A 22,582-nucleotide genomic window follows, 5' to 3' on the forward strand; every position below is an offset into this window, starting at 1 on the left:
GCCACGGGTGACCCAGCCGCGGTGACCACGTGTGTGTAGCCGTGCTGGCAGAACCCCCCAGGCTAGGTTGGGGTTCCCCGGGAAAGGAATGTCACCCTCTGGGGTGACCAAGTGAAAGATAAAGAGGTACAATCATAGACTCACGGAATGGTTTGGGTGGGAAGGGGCCTTAAAGCCCACCCAGTCTCACCCCCTGCCATGGGCAGGGACACCTTCCACTAGACCAGGTTGCTCCAAGCCTCATCCAGCCTGGCCTTGGACACTTCCAGGGATGGGGCATCCACAGCTTCTCTGGGCAACCTGTCCCAGTGCCTCCCCACCCTCTGCGGGAAGAATTTCCTCCTGATATCTAATCTAAACCTCCCCACTTTCAATTTAAACCCGTTACCCCTTGTCCTGTCACTACAGACCCTTGGAAAAAGTCCCCCCAGCTTCCTTGTAGCCCCCCCAGGTACTGGAAGGTGCAGTAAGGTCTCCCCGGAGCCTTCCCTTCTCCAGGCTGAACCACCCAACTCTCCCAGCCTGTCCCCATGGCAGAGGGGCTCCAGCCCTCGGAGCATCTCCGTGGCCTCCTCTGGACTCGCTCCAAGTGGTCAATATCCTTCTGATGTTGGGGGCTCCACAGCTGGACGCAGCACTCCAGGGGGGGTCTCATGAGAGCAGAGCAGAGGGGCAGAATCCCCTCCCTCGCCCCCCTGGCCACACTTAGGGGGACTAAACCCTGAGCAGACCCTGGCCCTGGAGGACTGAACCTCAAGCAGTCTGTAAAAAGCTGCCTTAAACTGCCATGTGCCGGCAAACTAGACTAGAAACCACCTTGTCTAACTCTGCTGAATTCCCCCTCCAGGAAAGAAAGAGCTGCAGGGGAGGAGAGCTCGCCCTCCCCGCCCACGAGGACTAGAAGAGATGTGTTTAGCCCTTACGCGTTCCGCCACGTTCACGGGAGTACGCTGCGTTCCTTCTCCGCAGAGCTGCTCCTCGCACTTCAGAGCTGTCGCCCTTGGAGCGGCGACAGGGGGGTGAAAAGCTTTTAAGCGTGAGAGGGAGAATTGATTTTTAATTAATTCTGCAAGGCGCAACGAGGATAGTTTTTTCCAAGAATGTGAAGCTGTTGTGCATGGAATTTTCTTCTGTACCCCCGTTATTAAAGTATTTAGAATTAACACAACCCGCCGGCATTTAGTTTTGTTTGGTTTTTTTAATAAGAAACTTCAGCTTACAAAAACAAGGTGTAAAAAGAGTAAAAGATTTACCAAAAAAATCATAAAAAACATGATTTATATTAGACAAAGGAACAAGTCCAGTCCTGGGCTGTAAGCAGGACCCATCGGCTACTCGGCCAAAGGAAAAGCAAAGCGGCGACAAGCTCTAGGTAAACTCTAACCACCGGGTTTCCTGGGTAACGTCCGGGTGAGGTGAAGCTGGGACACGGTACCGTAAAGGAAGGCCGGCTGTGTGTGGGAAGGAGAAGCCATGTGGTGTTGCATAGCATTGTAGAGCCCTGGACTGAGATTCCAGGTTGCCGTTCCCAACCTTCAAGTCCAGCTGTGGGCAGCGACGCATCACGCGGGAGCCGCGGCCGTGACGCAGGCTGTCGTGTTAACGCGACAGCCCCTAGAAGATGCTGTTTGTGGAGCAGAACTTCCCAGCCCCGAGCGTTCCGGCAGTCGGGCTGCAGCATGGCTTCAGATTCTTTGGACGGTTACATATGGGATTTTGAGTTGAAGACATTCTTCTGAAGGAGCGCTGCCTCTGCGTTTTGTGACCGAGAACTGCCCCCTTACCGGCCCTGGCGGGAAATTCATGCCACTACCGACACAGATTCTTAAAAATGCTGTTTTCAGAGTGGGTATTTTAACCTCCTGTAAAGAAAGGAAGTTCTTTTGAAGTACGGGTAATCCAAGTTGTGCAGAAAGAGTCTGCAGGAAAAGGGGATTCATTAGAACGTTAAGTCATTTCATAGTTAACCTTAGTGGTGATTTAGAACACACTAATCCTCCTCCCAGGCCTGGGTTCAGGCAGGGGGCAGTTCACGCTGTTAAGTACATAAGGCTGCAGTAGGTGACTTATGGGATGTTGTCTTAACAAACCTCCACTGAAATAAAAGGACCCCGCGATTAGGAGCGGAGAGGCAGCTGGACAGATCGCCAGAAACATTCCCTAATTAATTGGATTCTCTTGTTGCTGCTGCCTGGGAGCGTCCTTGAAGCAAAGGCAGTCTCATTCACGAGCACAGCATGGCATACATCAGCTTAAGTCATTAGTGATGTCAGAAGCAGAAACTAGAGGCTGCTCTGACTTAAAGCACCCACAGAAATGACTGAAAACACGAGGAAACCCACCCCAGCTCCGGCTCGGCTCCACACACGAGAGCGGCGCAGGGGCGCGCTCCTGTTTCCAGAGGGGTTTCATATTGAAGGGCACTGCTCGTTGGCTACCCAGCCTCTGCCAACAGCACCCTTCCAGCAGCCTTAACTCGGAGCGGGATTAACCTTTCTTTCTTTTTTTAAAGTGCTGGAGATATTAATTCTGCCCTTTCTCAAGCCAACCGTGAAGCTTCCTGCACATTAGCAGAAGCGGGGGCTCCCCGGCAGGGAAAGCCCACCTTCAGGGAGCTTGCCCAGGCAGCACTCCGCTCGGAGAAGCTGCTTGAAGTTTCTAAGCTGTGTTTAAGTTTATTTTATGGAAAGGCAGACCTGGGGAAAAAAAAAGGTTTACTGGAAACAAACTTAGCCACTTGCTCCTTTGCTGAAACTGCTCAGTAGATGGTGGTGGCTTAGAGAGGTTGTGACTGCTTAACCAAAGCTGAAGTTAAGCAGGGAAAAACCAGGACCAAATTCCCTTTTCGGTGGGCTCTAGGTTACTTCAGTAAGTTACTGAAGTTCAAACAGCTGATAAACGAGGCGAAAAGCTGGTTTGCACATGGAAACACGTGGTTCGCCTTGCAGCAGTGGGAAATAGCCTGAAGGGCCAGGCGTAGTTACAGCATGTAACAAGTGTGAGGAGAGGGAAGATGACAGTTGCTATGAAAATGCCATTCCTAAACCAGAGGCGTGGAGTTTGGCAGCCCGAACGCTACGCTACCGCTGCAACGGAGGAGCCTCGCAGGCGGTTCTCCTAGTTTCTCAGCCACCAATTCTGTTCGGCAGCGCACCGCGAGGCCGTGGTGACATTATTCACGTGCACAGCGCCAGCCTGCCCGTGCTGTCACACGTTCTTCAGCCTTGTCTAGCCACGAAGGTGGCATGGGTTTGTACTGACCCAGCTGTAGCAGTACAAGTGATCCCCACCGTACGGATACGGAACAGGTTGCCCAGAGAAGCTGTGGATGCCCCATCCCTGGGAGTGTCCAAGGCCAGGCTGGATGAGGCTTGGAGCAACCTGGGCTAGTGGAAGGTGTCCCTGCCCATGGCAGGGGGTGGGACTGGGTGGGCTTTAAGGTCCCTTCCCACCCAGACCATTCCATGATACGGTTATCTAAGGAAGTAAGGCGAGCCTAAGTACGTTACACTTAACCCTGCCCACGCTGAAGGGATGTGGTTGTTCCTCTTGAGCAGGAGCAGCACTCAGAACCCCCCCACTCCCACAAAAACATGCTCACACAGGAAGTGGCCATAAAGCAGAACAGAAACAAGAGGAGGCCTTTACTCCAGATTCCACCAAGTCCTAGTTTGACAAGCCAGGGCGCAGCACTCCAGCATGGAAAAAAACCAAATCCACCACCTGCCACCTCTATGGAAGTATGTTATCAAGACCAAAAATTACGAAGCAAATTAGGTGACGTCATCGACTGTACCATCTCCTTTCTCACTTTCAGTTACACAAAGCATTTCCGGTGACATCGTGGGCTTAAGTACACAGCTCCTTTGAGAGAGCTTGAGTACTCCTGCGCGCTTGGAGTACTGTTCCTTAGGAACTGCAGTGTCTCATGGGAAAGCACCATTCGTTTGGCCAGGATGAGGCTACTGATCAGAGAAAGCGTTTGCCGCAAAACCAGCGGCAGCTCGCCGCCAACACGACTGCAGTAGGATTTTGTCAGTGCCTCTGCCTGCAAAACACGCAACCCTCCAACACACAAGGTTCCCTTCCTGTCTCTTCTGAACTTAGACCATAGCTTATTGCTGTGGCTTTCTTCTTACCAGTCGTTCCATGCATCTCAGCTCCTCCCCAACCCCCAGCCTGCACAAAATCGGTCGTAGGGCAGTGCAAGAACCACCCAAAGGGTACAGCACCTCTGTACCATGCACACGCCTCCCAACAACAAACTGAACGGTGGTTGAGATCAGCCTTGGGCCCAGTGGGCTGGTCTTTTTTTTTTTTTCTCTTCTTTCCCCCTCCCCACCCTCACTTTTGGAAATGTACATTGCAAAGCTCATTTTTAAGAGCTCTACTGAGAGTATTTTGCCCCCCCCCAACCTTTAACCAAGCGGAACCCAGACACACGCACAAAATACAATTCAGTACAACAAAGGAGCGGCCTAAAGGCGTACCCCAAAGTCAGCCAAGCCAATTAATCACTAGTTGGTAACGGGTAACGAACATAGGTCGCTTCTGATCATTTAAACACGTGGGTTCACAAAGGCAGGAGCTTGCCAGAATGCTTCGCATTCCATCTGCAATGAAGAGGCCTCAATATTAATGCAACTGATACCAGAAAAAACACCCTGAACCGAGGTTTTATATTCCCACAGGCAATAAATACTCGACCTAAGCGCGTCCCATCCCATCCCAGACCCGCCGGCGGGATTAGGCGCACACAGAAAGGCAGTGTTCAGGGCTGGCGCTTGGATTTTACTCTTTCCTCCGAGGAAGGGATGCTTGGCCGCCGTAGGCAGCCCTATCGATTGCATACCAAATCTATGCAGGCTTTGCCACGGCACGCTTCGGCTCACCTGTGGAAGTATTTGCTAGGCTGAGAGGCAAGGGCAAACCCTGCCATGACAATAGGAACGGTATTTTTCTTCTTTTCTAACCCAGCAATTACCATTAGGTTTGTAACAAACGTTCCCAAAGCTACAGCTACTCTACCAAAAACCCCACCGACATCTGTAATCCTTGCTCGATGCTACACGCCCTGACAGGCGGCAACTTACTGACCTGATGGAGAGGCCTGGATGGCATAAGAAAACCTAAGAAGCCAAATCTAATCCGCCTTTAAATCAAGTTATTTGACTTATTACAAACCCAAAGATTTCCCACACAGAAGACTAAACCACCAGCTGCTGGTAAACTTCAGTCACACAGGGACAGGAGATGGAAACATGTCAGTGACACCCAGTACTTGTAAAAACACACAAATCCATCTGCTGCTCAGTCAGGAGGGGGCAATCCACGACTGACTTCCCGACATCTCTGGCCTATGCAAAATATTATTGTGTACAAGGCACCAAATCTAAGGAATGATAGACAATTAGTTCACAAAACTGTACTGGCAGGTAAAACGCATCTCCCCGTCTCTCACGTGGTTCTCGTTCTGCAACACCGCTGACTTCCACTGGAGCTCATCCCGGGGTAATCTGGCAACAGATACCAGTTCCACCAGTCTCTCATTAGGATGCAATTAAGCATATTCTGGCTTGGAGACGTTACAATCAATAAAAGAGTTTTTAAATTACCACCAAGGCAACTTTGATGCTAGAAGCCTTCTAAAAGCAAAAAACCCACCTCCTGTTAGCGAGTCCATAGGACACACTTCATGCTTTTACCATTTCAAATGCTATTCTAACACTCAAAGCCACTTCTGGAAGTCCCTACGTGGGGGTGGTACTGCCACCCAAAACAGTTTGACGTCAAGCATTTACTATGTATTATTCCCTTTTCTCCCCCAAAGCCAGACCAGAGAATTGTTCTGGTCAGAAAACAATGTTTTGGGGAAAATAATTATTTGGGTTGTTTTTTTTTTTTTTCCCAGTGCTTTGCAGAGAAACTGTTGTTTGTGGGCTGCACAGTTTAACTTGGGAATACAGGCAGGAAGGGGCTAATGTAAGGGCAAATTTATGTAACTAGCTTGGTAGTGGAATAAAGTTACCTAAAATAAAGTGGTTTCCAACAACTACAGCAGATGCTGTGTCACACCTGGCCAGGAAATTAAGATTCTTCATTCTTAAAAATATAAAAATTAAGGAATGCCAATTTACTTACAAGCTGAATGGAATAAGGATATCCTGGGAACAGTTCTGTCCCAAAGGCTGCACATTCCCCAGCCCGACAACCTGCCAGCGTACAGCGGCTTCCTACACCTTCAGACAACAACCTGCAAGGTACCAACAACCTCACGCTCGCTCTCAGCATCCCCCAAGGCAGCTGACTCCTTGCTACAAGACCGGAACCCCTGTACAGGGATCCCGCCACGTAAAGAAACCAATTCTGCCCCAAGCTGCGCCAAAATAAAGGGTTTTATGTTGCAGACACTTGGCTTGCAGCTCACAGTGTGGGCACTGAACTTCACACGTGAGTTATGTCGTTTGCCCATGTGTTCGCAGAAGCAGAGCCTTAAACCTGGAATTATTCTAAATAAACATCAGCGAATTAGCAGGATTTGAAGCCACAGCATCAGAGGAGGGACAAAGTCTGCTTTACAGGCTACCCTTTGCCTGGCATTCCCTTCAGGGGGCTTCATTGCAATGGCCAGGGGTATTTTCATCTTACTGATGTAGAGAGGTAATTTCCAATCAGAATTTCTGGCAAACAGGACACTATAAAACAGTGTCCACCACGGAGGGAGCATTGGGCCCTGCTCATATAAAGAAGCCTGCAGTAGACAAATATAAACCCAACAGCATAAAAAATGCTATACGCTATCGCTTCCAAATAAAAGCTAAATATTACAGAAACCTCACAGTGTTGGAAAAAGCGAGTTTATTTACTCTGAAGCGTAATTCATTCCTTCCCTATCAGGGCAATCGTTTATCCGACTGCAGCATCTCCACATCTCAGCACAACCAGGCTAACGTCACACAGAGAGGCCACCAGCGTCAAAAGACGTCACCAGCAAACGCTACGGAAACCTGCACGGGCAACTGGACGCAGCAACAGCTACACGCCCACCCCCCGCTCCCCTCTGCCACCCACTCGGTTCACGGGACAAGGCTATTGCTCCCTGAATTCAACCCTTCACGCAGAACACTCAGAAGATGAGCATCCTGAGCGTCTCGGCTCCCCGCAGGGACAGCTGACGCTGCTTCATGGTCTGCTTTGCTGTCACACTGTTCATACAACCAGGGCCAGCGTGGCTGAGGGATTCGGAAAGGGAACGCACCATTTGGTCGTCGTAGTAAACCACGACTGTCATTTAGAAGACTATAATCCTCTTAAAGGGGAGATAGGCCCGGGAGGACAGATGCATGGGAAAAACACCAGTTCTCCCTTCCACCTCTTAGATTAAAAAGGCAATGTTTAGCCTATTTTTCCTTTAATTTTCCTTTTGAGACACACAGTCTTCACAGAGCATATGTTTTGCTCTAGGAAAGAAGCCATCACCAGCACATGATTCCGATTCCTTCAGAAACGCCAACTTCTACCTGTGCTGAACCCAACTCCGCTTCCCCCGCAGTCAGCAGAGTCACGATTACTTTTATTGGATCTCAGTTCAGCCTATTGCATTTTTATTAATTTTATTTACTGGTAGCACAAAAAAAAAAAATCCCCTTCCTACATATATAGACATTCATGAGAAATCCTTCCAGCCCCTGCTACATTTTGAGGAAGAAAACTAGAACTTCTTATCCAGTTCCCATAGGACTGTTTCAAACCGTCGTGCCTCCAAAAAAAATAAGGGCACGTGATCTCAAAAGTATATTTAATTGCCAAAAAGGCTGTTTTTATAGGCTCAAAAAGCAGCACGTTGCCCGGACACACAGGAAATGGGAAACTAAGGGCAGAGGAAACCTAGTGCGACGCTGCGCTCTGCCAAGAGAGGTTTCTTGTTTGCTGTGCTCGTCTCTACGTGGCTGAGGTGATTAACAGCAAAGTGAAGGAGACCAATTTGCCCAGAGGACAGGAGATTAAAAGTCACAATAGTGGCCGTGGGAAGAGAGGAATGGTATTTGGGAACTTCCCTCTTCACCCTCTCCAACAACGTAGGGTTGTCAGTGTGGGTGTGATGGGCGAATGCTGACGAGAACGAACGGAGAAGAGGGCGGAAGAGAATCACACTTTCAGAATGCCTCTACCTGAAAATGGAACCCATTTCTTGAAGGACCTCATATTTTTAGATTACTTCACCTTTAACCACTTTAAAAAAACACAAAAGCAAATCCTCAAGACTGAAAGTTGTCAGGTCTCTTCGCAGTTACAGACGCAGAACACGAAACGTGAACAGCCAAACCCCAAATTATAAAAACACCTGAGGAACCACAGTAGGCTGAGAAGCGACTAGAAATAGTCAACTAAGGCCCTACGTTTTTCATAAAATTCTAAAATCCAGATGATGACAGATACAGACATTTATGCAGCCTTCCAAACTCAACACAAAGTTGAGGTTTAGCTACATTCCCGCCCTCTACATCCCGGCAGAAATAAAGACTTCACAGGCTGAATCCTGCGCACCCTTCGCTCAGCCTGAGCCTTGTGTGACCCTCCAGTTAATGAATATCTCCACAACAGAAGCTGTCACGGGAGCTGGCTCTGTCTCCCATCGTTGTGGTATTACCACCACCCCCTTCCCCTGAGGAAAACACGCCACACTTGTAAAAAAGTGCCAGTCTGCCAGTGTAAGACGCCTCCATGCTACCTGCTCCTGCTGTCACCGCTGTGCAAGCCAGAGCTCAGACTTCCTTATGATCCCGATGAACCGGGTTATGCCAGCAGCAGCCTGCAGCGTAGGCTTTGGTTTTGATGCCACTGGGAGCAGATATGACACACGGGTACATCCCTGTCTTATTACAGGCTTTAAACATGCTTTCTCCAGAGCAGAACTGTTTTTAAATCACATTCCTACTGAATTTAGCTGCCAATTCAGTTCAGCCCAGAGAACGAACCCTCACGTGCGCACACAGCCCCGGTAACGCTGAGAAAGAGAGGCGTTGGCAAAGCTTGCCAGCTGCAAGCTGATGGCAAAGGAACTGGTATCGCAGAGACAGCTGAGACCTGGGGGAACGTTTTCCCTGGCAGAAGCGTTTCTCCAGCAAGAACGGCTCTCAGGGCAGTCAACTCCATCTATCCAACAACCGTTTCAGTAAATACCTGGGCGACTGTGTGATTCAAACCCTGGAAATCTGAATGGCAATTAAAGGGCAGGGTACTATACCTGTTCCTTCGGGAGTTTTATCAGCATTACTAGGGACTGAAGCCAGCGGAACGCTTCTATTTCCTGGTTGTGCTCATTTGTTACACGCCTTACGCAATTCCTTTTTGATATGAGATGAATGATATACAGCGTCAAACTTTCTCATGTCATGCTGTGAGCATAATTTAACAACAAGATGGTTTGAAACCAAGATTCTGACTGTCGTACAAGTCAGAACTGCACAGCTCGATACGCTTTTCCAGACCCTGGGTGGCAAACATCACGATCTGATCCTGCTCCTGCAGCGAGCCTTTTTTCCTACCAAGAGGAAAGATGTGAATGCCAATGGTTTAAAAAAACCCACGAGACTGCTGATGGAGTTACAGAACTCCCCATCATGGGAACGTCAGTCTTCTGTCCTTATCGCTGTTTTTGGACGGCACCTGAGCTTGGAGTTGTTTTTCTGAGATTCTTGCTTTGTCCTGCACTGTTCTTTGAGTGTAAAAAAGGATGTAGGCCTGGGTTTTGCACACCTCCTCCACGCTACATACATTCAGTTTGGAGTCATTGCAGTGGACCCAAAAACCTAGAAAGCAAAGTGAGAAAGACGACATTAGTAAGGGAGGCATCATTCCTTCTGAATGCATTTTGGAGCTGTTCATAGGAAACATCCACAGAGACAAAAAAGGGAGAAAGGCATCTCTATCTTTCCCCCTAAAGATGCTTTGGAAAGGAGTTTCTAATCTGGAAAACTTTTTGATCGTTTCTGTGCTGTTAACAGAGTTTAGAAATAGCGAATCACAATTTGACCAATTGTATATTACGGCCCAAAAATTCAATTAGGAAAATACAAATTCCCTGGAGACAGCTAATTTGTACCGCTTTCTCCCCAAGTCGGAAGGCAGAGTCAATAGTAATTCAGCTGCAGAAAGAGACTGCTGGAAGTTCACAAAAACCCTGCGGATGTCATTCATGAATAGTCCCTGTCCAGTCTGAAAACACTTTCTGTTGATCTCATCATCCCAAGGATACTGAGAAAAGACACCCAGCTGGAGCAGCTCCACGGACTTACATCGCACGAGAAAAGGAGGCATTCATGCTGTCAACAGCCAGCAAACAAAGGCATCCCGAAGGGCCGCAAAGCAAAGAGCAGCAATCTGTGGCTTTATGCAAAAAAAACCCCAAAAACCCAACCCCAAACCCAAAAACACCAAAGAAAACAGGCTACTGAATGTCAGGAAACTTGCTTCCAAACAACTTTGATGGTAGAGTTTCACGACGCAGCACGTCTATGGATTAAAACACACGTTGCTTGAATTTCTTTCCCCCGTAACAAGGCACACGCACCTCCCTCTGTGTTGTAGCAATATGCTGTGTAGTGTCCTGAGCCAAACCCTTTCCCGTGATGCATCACCACAGCGGAGAGGTCATAGACAAAGGTCTCTTTGTCAAGAGAGGAGAGAGAGTCCCTGCAGCAGTAAGGTTCCATGTTTAATACCTGGTCAAAGAGGACATGGACCCCAATCTTCTCACGGTGATTACGTTCAGACCACCTGCAAACACAAGGGCACGGATCAAAGACTCGGGATCCTGCGTCTCCACAGCGGCTGTGGGAAGATGCCCACAGAGATACCCACTGCTAAATCACAACTCCGAGGAGCTTTCCTTGCTAGGGCCAAGGAGGCGCCACGTAATTTCTTCCTAGTGTTTTCACTCTAAAATCTTCAACCGATTGTGTCATCGATGCTCGTTATTCGTGAGGATATTGCCAAGGTGGGCGACAGGCAAACACAAAGCGAGCCAAACACCGACTGTGACAGTGAAACAGCCTTTAAGATACTCGGTTATAGAAATACAAACACCTCAATTGCCTGCGTTAAGCATTTTAGAAACTTTTCATAATAATCTGAACTTTGCTGGGTTTCACTCAACAGGTAAATACGTAATACTGGCATGTAACCATGCCAGGCCTCAACAAATCTTTCACTCAGCCCGTCAGTTCATCCGTCTCACAGCCAGCGCTGCAAGCTGTCTGCAAACTCTAGTACTGCTGAGTACAGTTCAAGGAAATCAGTGTTAAGTTACAAAACATTACGGGTAGAGAAAAACACCTACACCCAGGCTACTGGTTGTACCGCAAGCAGTGCTCGGAGGGTATCACGCGTCTGGTTTGGGTGAAATGACACACATGCATTTACCAGAAGTGAGAGAAGGGACTGGCTCACACTAACCGCTTCTGAAAAAGACAGAGGTGAGTCCCTTGTCGGACACCACGTAGCGTGCTCGCTCACCTGAATCGTTTAAGGTGCAGTCGGAGGACCTGAGGTAGTCTGTAGATCATTAACTGCTTTTTAGCTTCACTCAGAACAAGAGGTTTAGGAGAAGACTTCCGCCGTTTGCCTACCAAAAATAAAAAGGCAAAGATGAAGGTGTAATCCATTTCCAGAAGGAGAAGAGAGCACCTCCTGAGCTCTCTTTCTTCCAGGAGCAGTAGTCCGGCTCACACGCACTCAGGACGGACACGCAAGTAAACCTTTCTTACGTGCAGCAACTTCTTTAGGATCAAAACCCACACATTTCAAAACCTCTTGCCATTTTTGTTGTTGTCATGCTCATAATCACACACCCAGCTCTCACCTTCAAGCTGCTCACGCTGATGTTTTGCTCTGAGAAACAGATACCAAGACACAGCTAGTGCCAACGACGCCTGGGGCTGTCGCGGTTTCAGCAGGTGAACTACCAGCACACAAATAATACTATTGGATGCTCTATTCGGCTAAAATACGCCTTTGATCTGCTTATTGTACCACAAAGCTGTAGTAGAAAGCTTCATTAGCTCAAGAATATTAATACAGGTCAGCAGAAAAAGCTTCCGGCGAGGTTCCGCCTCTCGCAGGGGCTCCGCCTGCCCAGGAACACACCAACCGCTGAACCAAAACCGGAGAAGAGGCTAACGGGTTCCTCTTCCTAGGGATTACTCTTACCAGGACATGGAACGTACGACCATACCAGGAGGAAGACAGGTGGTTTCAGAGCTTCCAATAAGAAATGTACCTGTTAATTAGATTTCTGCACCTCACCGCACCACTTCCGAACAGATGGGTCGCTGCTCCTCCAGCACTCTGACAAGCAGTGCCCCCAGTAGTTTTTGGCACCTAGACGCAGGCCGGTTGCCTTTCCCTGACTTTCAATCATCTGGTTAATGTTTCCTTAGCCGTTTAACTCTGAAATAACTGTCAGAATTTGGGCTTTCACAAAGAACCAAAGAACACAGCGTTGAGATGAAGCTGTACTCGTCCGTATCGACATTTTGTAAACCAGAATCTCTTCAAATGATATTTGGCTTTGTTTCAAGAACATCTAGTCAACCATTATTCCCTAACGCTCCGTGAAGATGCTTGGTAACAGTTGACAGAGAACAGATCTCCACAAATATTTGCTACTTCAGCTGCTTAGTTGCAACGTAAGTCAAATTATTGGCATTTTCCTCCCAAGGGGATGAATATTTGCCATAAATACCTGCCTGAGAAAAGATTTCAAATCCATCTTGCCAGAGTAGCTGAGCTGCATGATTATACACAAGGCTAGAATTATTTTCAGGCGTATAATGACCTTACACTCAGACCTGCTCCAGGAAAGCAGAAGTCATCTTCTAGCTGAGCGCAGCAAAACACGTGCATTCACGTAGGAGGTGATACGTTAACCTGAGACCCCCAGAATGATGTCAGTTCACTGCTTCCCGACAAAGTGCCTACCGAGAGATGGAAACTCTAACCCGGCGGCAGACCTTGAGAACTCTGCACCTGTGATTCCTGGGTAAAGGATTCAATCTAAGCCACGCAGCGTAGAGATGACTTGTTAGAAAAGCTTTCCTGCATGGAGAGACGAGCAAAGCATAGGGGATGAGGTTCCTTCTTTTGTCTCTAAATCCAAGCCCCTCTCCTCCCAAAAATACCTGAAGTTGCCTTCTGCTCCAACACAAGCGGCAGGCTCTGAGCAGGGTCGTATTAAATCCTTAGTAAATTGTGCTGCCAAATGGTGGCAACGAGAGAAAACCGACGGGTCGCACCCCAAGTGGTGCCCAACGGGGCAGAAGCCATCAACAGGAGGAAACAAAACAGCACGAGCAGCGAGGAAGAACAGAGTTTTCCTGCGCACAGAGGCCACAACACATGTTTTCAGGGACACAAACCGTACATCCGACACCTCCCAGAGAAACAGACAGTACTTCAACGGCAGAGACAGCAGCAGCATCCGACTTACTGTTGCATTGGTCGCACGCATATATCCTCCCTTCCAGAGCTTCGGTCTCGGTGAACTTGGCCAACATTTCTGTCAGCATGCACTCTGTCTGGTTAACAGGGACGATCCCTTTCTCGATAGAGTGATAGCGCTCGGGGAATTCCAGGGAAAGATCCCAAAAGGGCTCGACGGTGTTGGATTTGTAGTTGCACGTTATGCAGGTGACCTGGGAATGAAACGTGCACGCACAAACGAAGTTAGGAACCTGCAGACACTCACATCCGAAGAGCAAGTTTATGCCCAAAAGGCAGCGCAGTTTTGGGAGCACAAAGATGATCTGTGAGTGAGGAGAAACATTGCTTATTTCCAGCCCGAAAGGTACGGCTCTCTCGACCAAGTAAGTTAAGCTACTTCCTCAGTTCTCCAAGAAATGGAGAGCTTTATGGCATTCACTTCCTCAGACACCTTTACAGGTAAAATACCAACTCACAGTTGGGTAACAAGCACCGTGGGTCAGTTTTCTACCACAAAATGTACACGCTAGCATTTATCACACAACCTTCCTTCCGCAGTTTCTCTACTTTCCCTGCATATTTCAAAGTTTATAATCCCTTCAATGTTTCATCTATAAATACAAAGATTATTCATGAATGGAGCGTGAAAGGACCAACTTCAGAGGCAGTTGTTTGCCTTTGTCATCGTAGAGTGTATCATCAATCAGAGCAGCAGAAAAGTTTCCAGCTAAACTCAGAGGCCCAAAGAGAGAACGCAACGAGGTAACAAAACCAGAAAGCAAGGTCAGACTTCGTGTTATTGTGAGAACCAGCCACCAGAAACCAACTCCCAGACTCGCAGCCTGGCGGCTTCAACCACTGAAGGCACCAGTAACCGAGGTGGATTTGTAGCTAGCAGATAGGGAAGGGAGCCTTCTGCGTGTAGAGGGGTTTGAAATTAAACACAGTACATGCACACAAGAGATAGGTAAGTAGAATAAATCGCTCGACAGGTTATGCGTAGTGACTTATAGCAGCAGATAAATTACACTGATGAACATCTTCATGCTGTTAAAGACTTACACCGTACCTAGAACACCCACCCGAGCCCCAACACACCATCACCCAGAGCCAAGAGACACAACTGAACGAAGGACGTTGAAGAGGCCCACGGGAAGGTCACGCGCTGCAAGACGGTTCAAATGAAACATGACTTCAAGCACTTTTTCCCTGAAAAGCCAAAAGCTTTCACTTGAAAACCACACCTTTTAATCTCTAATGTGCACGTAAGCTCGGAGGAGTGGTAAGCTCAGCCAGACTGGCACTGAGAGGGACGATATAAATAGCAATGAGAATGCACACAGAGAATATGCTTCGTGGTCTGATCCTGCAAAGCCTTGAGAGTCCAGTTGTGCAGGCGTTTCGCTCCTCCTGGAAAGCAAAGGTAGTTGAGGACTTTTAAAAGGCACCGGGCTCTGGGCTCTGCCTTGTGGGGAATCATACATTTCAGAGAAGGGAACGGCACAGGAGTAAGACACGACAGGCACTTTCAGCTCCTACAGAAACACATTAAACATGCTCAGTATCTCCAGATGACTTTCATACGCCTGCAAACAAAAAAACAGGGTCACAGAGGGCTTGTTCTTTATAGCACAAGACAACTGGCCTCTCTGTCCTTCATCATATTCTTTATAGCCATGGAAGCAAAATGGGTAAGGGACAAAACGTTACAAAACTACTTTAAAAACATGGTAAAAACATAAAACCAAGGGCTCGGAACTTCTGTACTTGTGCAGGTTTCACTGTGAAGTGGCAAAAGTCAACAGAACTTAAAATACGCGTGACAAAATCCTGACAGCCTGCACAGCAACCCAACAGATTTCGTTCTCAGGAGGCACTCCTAACCAATTCCTCTCACTGATCTGGCAGTTCCTCCAGAAGCAGAGCCTTTGCTCCTGGCTGTGAACGGCTCCGATTGATTCCTGTGCAAAAGCAGGTGCATACCTGACTAAGCAACTGCCCGTGAAAAATGGTGTTCACCACCTTCAGGACCTGCTTGGTGAGCTTCCTCTGGGAGAAAGGGATGAGGATCCTGCGCTTCGTTCCTTCCGACTCCAGCTCCTGCTGGACCTTATCCAACAACTCGCAGAGAAATTCCTGAGCGTCCTGCTGGTCGTAACCTCGAAACGCCGGGATCAGGCTCCACACAGAGTGCAGCATGGCAAAGGGGGACACGAGCGCCCACTTGCCGGACCACATCACTCTGAAGAGGGTGTGCAATTCGTGGCAGAGGGAGATGTGCTTTGAGCTCGGCTCCTTGGGCTGTATGAGTTCTAAACTCCTGCTTATCGAGGAGCCACCATTTAAGCCAGCTGGCAAGCTCTGCGTGCCATATGATCCCACTTTGTCAGTCTTCCCTGACTCGTTAGCAGCAGACCCATTTGCCAGTTTGCCAGGCATCCTAGACTTCCCATTCACAGTTTTGGCTAAGAGTTCTTCTGTTTCACAGAGATCAAGTGTCAAAAAACATTCCCTAAATTTCTGGAGGTGACTGAGCACTTGCAGAATAGAATTCATATAACATGTGTTTCCCAGGTTCCTTAGACCCGTTACCCCGGGAGTCATCAGAGGCTTACGCCGGATGGAGTAAAACTGTTTGAATCTGCTGCTCTGCATCTGCCGTGAGGTAGGGGAAGCGGTCGCCACCTCCCTGAATTTCCTTGGAATCAAGTTCTCCCTGTGCACGTGAGACAAGAGCCTTGCACTCTTCCTTGGAGGAGTGTTTGCCAGCTCCTCCAGGAGTTGCCTCTTCATCTCCTGCCGCCGTTGCCTAGCTGCCTCCTTCTTTTTCTCCAACTCCTCCATTTGTTTCTTTTGTTTTAATTTCAGCTGGCCTCTAGAGCTCTTGTCAAACCAGGTCCGCAGCGCCTTTGCCAGCAAGGACTGGCGCCTGTGCCAGAGCGCTGTAAGCATCTGAGACTGTCCCTGAGGGCTCCTTTGATGGCTGCACACGTCCTCTCCCAATGCCATCGACCGCAACGTCCTGCCGCTTCTTGTTGTCGGATCGTGCTTTTGACTTTTAATTGCTGACAGAGAACTTCTCAGCAATTTCAAGTCACCCTCCGGGTTATCATTCAGGACATAATCTTCACAAAGGTAACAGAAGACATACAGGTCGTTAACTTCCATGGCCAACGGATGCCTGGTTTCTTCAAAGTGTTTAAGTGCGTGCTCCTCGATGTACCTCCCGCAGGCTACGTGGGAGCACTTCAGACAAGCCCAGAGAGATTCGGTCGTCCGGCAGTCCACGCAGTGCCACTTCTGGGGGTTGAGGATAGAGTGGTCCTGGGCGAGTCGTAGCCGCCCGACATGTTTGCATCTATCCATGTCTTACAGAAGTCTTCTCTGCTTTGACCTTGGAAGACAAAAAAAGGAAGGGAAGGATCTTAGAGCCACTATACATATTTAAAATCATCTCTTTTGTACCAGCTGTAAAGACCTATAAAAATACAGATGTCACGTCTTGTCAATCCCAACTGCAGTTTTCCTTCAGCTCACTCCATTATTTCTGCACGTGGGCGTTTTTTTAAAAGCACTTTTTAGTACCAGCAAAAGATACTGGATTGACAAGGTCTACAGCGTAAAACTGTCTATCTATCTCCTAAGGATGGGCCAGTCAGCTGCCGGCGCGCCTCACCCAACCTGAATGGCTCGCTTCCAAGGAGAGAAAGATTAATTCAGTCCACACACACGTTTGATCTTTAGCTGCCCTCTTGAAATTGATACATACAAAATGAATTTGGAATTGGAATGCGTGTCATCAGGAACCAGACTGAGGTTACCAATTTCTCGCAGAAGCCATAAAAATAGCAGATAATTGTCACAACCAGAGTGTTTGCAAGTCCGCAGGCTTTACATTCTACCCTCGAATCCTCCGGTTTCCCACAGCCTCCAGAACAGTTTAGTGTTTAAATAAAACATCACCAGGGGAAAAAAATACACGACATGTTACACCATGTTACAGAAAACCTGAAGGAACGTCTGCACGTGTGCATCAGCACGCATAAACAGGCAAAACAAGTGATTTATCAAATTTATGGTATTGTAACTGAAGAGAAATCAAAGCAGCGATACTGGAAGGCGTGAAAAGGTTCCCCTTCGTGTCCTGTGCCCAAACGCCTCAGACAAGATGCTCGGCCGTACAAAGAGCACAACTGAAACACCACGTGCCAGCACCACGGTTTCTACTGTACAGTCCCTCCAACGGAAAGGGATGGGGGTGCAGGAACCGTGCCCAGACCCGCTCGCTCACGCTACTCACGGAGTCATGTTTAAACATCCTTTCCTCCGCGTCGCAGCATCCAGGGCGCGGAACATCCCCATCTCAGCCGGAGGAGTCTTGGCGGTTCTTCGAGAATTTAATTACTACTTAAGTCTTCATTGTAAGGCAGCACAGCTTCAAAGCCCTGGAGAGAGAATATTCTTGTGATGCACATAAACAAACGAAGAACGCTGGCAGGGTTGCTTTTGAACACGGTTAATCCCCTCAGTGCAAGAGCTACTGCGGAGAACATTTATTACAGGGAAGAGAATTCTCTGGAAGTCAAAGCATGAACGCACCTAGGAACCCAAACACTTAGATGTTAAGAAACGTCACATGGAGGAGGCACTCTGGAATTTCATTTTTCTGCTAAGCTATAAATCTGCTGATCACATGTAGCCTCTTCATCGCAAGTCTTTTGTAGTGGCTGACCCAACATATGGCAGGGAGAAAAGAAAAAAAATAATCAGAGTTAAAAAACACTCGGCAAAACCGTGCACCTCCTGCGATCCGTTCGATTTTGGCTGCTGGGATGACTTGGTGAAAGAACAGGGGAGGAGATGAGGAAAATGGAAAAAAAATCCCCAACCCCCCCTGTCCTGAATTAAATTTCATTTCTAGGTGATTTTACAAAGAGTAAAAATGAAGTAATGAATAGTCAGGTGTGAACTACAACAAAATAAGAACCACAGCGAGAAGAAAAATAGGAAACCCCTTGCATTTTGCCAAAGGCAGAAAAGATTGTAAAAACCTCTCAGCTGTAATAACCCGAGAAAGAGTAAATCAACTCGCTTACGCACCTACGACTACAGCACTTGAATACAACACAAAGTAGTGACAGGAGGGACAGCAGTGACGTGCACAGAGTGGCTACAGATGTCACGGGGAGCGTCAGGTCTGGCACACAGAATAGTAAGTTTAAAAAAAAAAAATCATCATTTTACAAGGGGCGAAGTTTAACGTAACGCAGGCCACGGCACGCTTCCCCAAAGCCTTCCGATGGGTATTCAACACTTGGCCTCAATTGGTACGCAGGAAACCTATCTGACCCGGCTACAAAAACATATTTTTAGTGGTCCCCAAATTACGCAAATTTACTTTAATTACTTTTTTTCCCCCTCCAGTGACACTGCTGCTAAAGATGGAATCAAAGAAAAAATCAAAGCGCTTCTATTCTTTAACTCTTCTCGGTTTTAGATTAAAGCACAAGTGGCCACTTCAGAATTCATCTCCCCAGAACGGTTCTGCCGTGTCTAAATAACCGTTTTAGCTCTTTATTTAAAACGGTTCACAAATCTGCTACACCTTTCCTCTGGGCTGCGTTCATTCCCAAATCCCTGGCAAGGCACCTCTGGAAATCCGACACTAAACAAAGGACTGATTCGGTCTCCTCTTTCCAAGTTGGAAACATCCCTTCCCACCTTCCTCTCACCTTCCTCCCTGACCTTTTCTCCCCCTCTTTCTTCTTTGTTTTTCTGCTCAGGTCTTGATAGGAATTTGTGGAATAATCCCGTCTAGCCTCGGTGAGACCAAGTGGCACGGATTCCGGCTGGAAAGAGTATAGACACTATGGTAACATTGACAGCCTTCATTTACATAAAAGAATACTAATTATGTTGTATCATCAACATCTGTGATTCTGCTCACTGCCATATGCGACAGTGTGGGGAATTTAACCCTTGAGACTCACCAGCAGAGCTGAGATTTGTCCCCCGTAACAAAAAACGGGCCTTACAAATACCATTTTCTGGAGACGTGATTAACTGGCCGCCAAGCGCAGTCGCTCACCAGCTCTGCAAGCTCTCAGGGCACAAGATTTTCCGAGAACGCTGAATTTATCCGCAATTTCCAAGGAAAAAGAAACAATCGTAGAATCCCGGAATGGTTTGGGGTGGAAGGGACCTTAAAGATCATCCAGTTCCAACCCCCCTGCCATGGGCAGGGACACCTTCCACCAGACCAGGTTGCTCAAACACGGAGAGGTTGCTGGATTCAGCTGGGTAACAGGCTACACCAAAATCAATCACAGACCAGATACAGCGCATTAAAGAATCATGTTTAACAATGAAGTCGGCTGTCAGGATATAAATTACAAGGCTTTTGTCAACTGCTTTTGCTTTTCCTGTGCGGGCCAGTAAGATTTCCTGTTTGAAGAAGGCAAGGTTTTAACAGGCTGGGTCAGTTAACAAAGCAGCTTTGTTACACCTTAATTCGGTAATTCTCAGCACAAAAGCATCTTTGATGCCGCATGTGATATTCCCCACCTGTTTCTCTTTAGGTATCTATGGATACTTCCCTTGCAAATCCAAACCCTGATACCACATACGCGCGGCCGCCCCGCAAGTTCGAAAGAAACGGTGTTTATTTAACCCAAACCACTTCAACGCTGCGTCTTTTCAACTTCCTCAAGGAAGATCTGCTTCTCATGGGGGTGGTTCGCGTGTCAAAGCCGGGAAGGCAGAGCTGGATTTCCACGCGCCCGGCAGCCACGAGGAGCTTCTGCCACGCGCCACGCTTAAGGATCAATTCCTCGTATTAAAAACACCTCTTACTGACCCCTTCCATGGGAAAAAGAAGCAAATGGATTAAAATTGGCTCCCCAGCATTGTGCAGCACACGGCCTAAAGGCAGCTGGAGCGGGTGCCGGTTGAGCGCTGCCATCCCACACCCCAACATCGGATGCTGAAAGACGTGCACACCACTCAGAGCAAAATTTTCACAGAGGTAAACAAGCAGCTTGTCACCACCTACTAGTAAGAACAAAAAGAACACACTAACAGGAGGAATTACAAAGCTAGGATTAAAGGAAAACACAAAGATGAGTCAGAACCTGCAAACACTTGCAACAAGAAGGGAGGGGGAACCCCCCATCCTTGCCAAGATTACAGGGCTGGAGCTATTTAATATACTGCAACAACTGAACAAATTCATGTGGTTGACGTGACAGCCCGGGAGAAGCCATGAGCAACAAGAGAGTTTAACGACGGACAATTAATGCCTGACGTTTTAAGGTCTTGGCAGTGAACAAATAGAAACCTCCCCTTTGCAATTACAGTGTATCAGGGACCTCCCCTTTGCAATTACAGGTTTATTTCTTGGGTTTGCAATTTTTTTCCACCAAGGTGGATCTCACTTTAAGAAATACCTATGGAGTTGTCCTTTCCCACCCACTTAGATCTTTCCTTTTCCAGATAAGGGCTGGAGGAAAAGAGGGCAGGAGGAACACCTCAGCTGCCCTCTATGGAGAAGAGGCTGCCATGCAATACCACTGACCTGAGTTAGAACTGAAATAAAATAATAGGAAATAAAAGGAAAATAAGGGCACTAGTTTAGCCAGTTCTTCTTGGACTACCAGTAACGTTCTAGAGGCAATTTGAAAAATTCTCACCCTGCAAACCACTTAAACACTGGGTCAAACCCTACTTTCTTTCCTTGCGTGGCGCATAATCCTGGAAAAACTTAGGGCAAGATGCTCTAACAGCCTCAAGAACTGAATGCAGCAGAAACAATTTGGCTCTTGACCCTCAGAGAGTGTTAAAATAAAACACATGACTTGATTATGGTTCTTCGTACCATTGTTACGCATTTGGAAAGTGATTAAAGACATCTGTACAGATCTGGTGACACCGGCTACTTTCCTTCCTAAATAAACGTGCACGAGGCAAAAAGAAAAGCTTCGGGATCAGGAAAGGCGCCCGATGTTTAGCGTTGGAAACTACCTGCATCTTTCATCTGCCCAAGAGTTGATTCCAGAACAAATAGGAGTCATCAGTACTGCCACCAACCCCTTTAGCTGGAGTCTGGAAATATTCTTTAAGGACAGGTGGGAAGCTCAGACTGAATGATTCTTTCATTCATTCATCTCTCTCCCGGGAACGGCGAAAGGGAAACACAGCAGCATTTCACCGGCCCACCGGGAACCAACACCGCATTAAACAGAGCACGTCTGCCCTTTTTCCTGCTCCTCGTTTTGTTTTAAAACACTGTAGGAAAACAGTATCCGTAGATACCCTCGGTTTCCGTCAAAACTACGTATCCAGCACAAATATGCTGCATGTGATCAAGTAAGTTTAAAAACCTTGGATGGGAAAAACAAAGCACCTTCTCTCCTCCCCCCATCAACAATTTTTTATGTACAGTCTAGAGCAGAATTACTAGCCTGCTGCAAATACTCAAAAATGCAAATAAGGAGATAGCCTATACGTATCAAATGCCAATAAGGAGAGAATATAGATCTAAAAATCACATACGACTCCTCAAAAACTTTACTCCTCAGATTATTTTAACGTAGCCAAGTGTGAGGAACCACTTATTCAACCAGATGTCTAACAAAAACGTGCAATCCGAGCTGTGCAGAAGATGGCGAAAAATATTCCTGCTCAAGACGTTAGGGTTAGGGTTCCTCTGCTAAGAGAGCCGCCCGCGTGCCTGCTCGCAGCAACACCCTGCGTTTGCTTCTCAAAGCCATTGGTAACGACGCTTTCTCAAAGGGAAAAACCTGCATCATTGATATTCCATGAGAGAAAAGGAATTGCTGCACGTAGGGATGTCACCACCACCTCACCTGAGCAGGTAGCCCTCTGTCCCCACAACGTCACTGCCCGGTCCAGAACTGCCCACTCCATAACCAGAGCAAGGAAAACACCCAGGAACACCTATAAGAGACGCTTTTTCCTTCTCCTTCTCCGAGAGCCCCCGGCTTGCCCAGGCAGGAATGGGTTTCTCCCTTCCCTCCTCGAGTTCAAACCCTGCTGGGTTTAGACTTTCAAATTGCATCTCCAAAGAGTAACAATAGCCCTA

General features: G+C 47.7%; 1 protein-coding gene across 1 annotated transcript; it reads right to left on the reverse strand.

Moving 5' to 3' along the window:
- Positions 1-9,621: 9,621 nt before the first annotated feature.
- Positions 9,622-17,927, reverse strand: USP49 (ubiquitin specific peptidase 49). The gene is made up of 6 exons (XM_010149947.1): positions 17,783-17,927; positions 15,466-16,876; positions 13,490-13,694; positions 11,518-11,626; positions 10,574-10,779; positions 9,622-9,812 (listed from the first exon to the last, which is right to left on the reverse strand). Exons 2-6 carry the CDS (start codon positions 16,846-16,848, stop codon positions 9,622-9,624), a joined length of 2,094 nt encoding a protein of 697 aa, XP_010148249.1. The 5' UTR covers positions 16,849-16,876; positions 17,783-17,927.
- Between the last annotated feature and the right edge of the window lie 4,655 nt (positions 17,928-22,582).

This window comes from Eurypyga helias, unplaced genomic scaffold, assembly GCF_000690775.1.
Source record: "Eurypyga helias isolate BGI_N326 unplaced genomic scaffold, ASM69077v1 scaffold33754, whole genome shotgun sequence".
Taxonomy (NCBI): Eukaryota; Metazoa; Chordata; class Aves; order Eurypygiformes; family Eurypygidae; genus Eurypyga; species Eurypyga helias.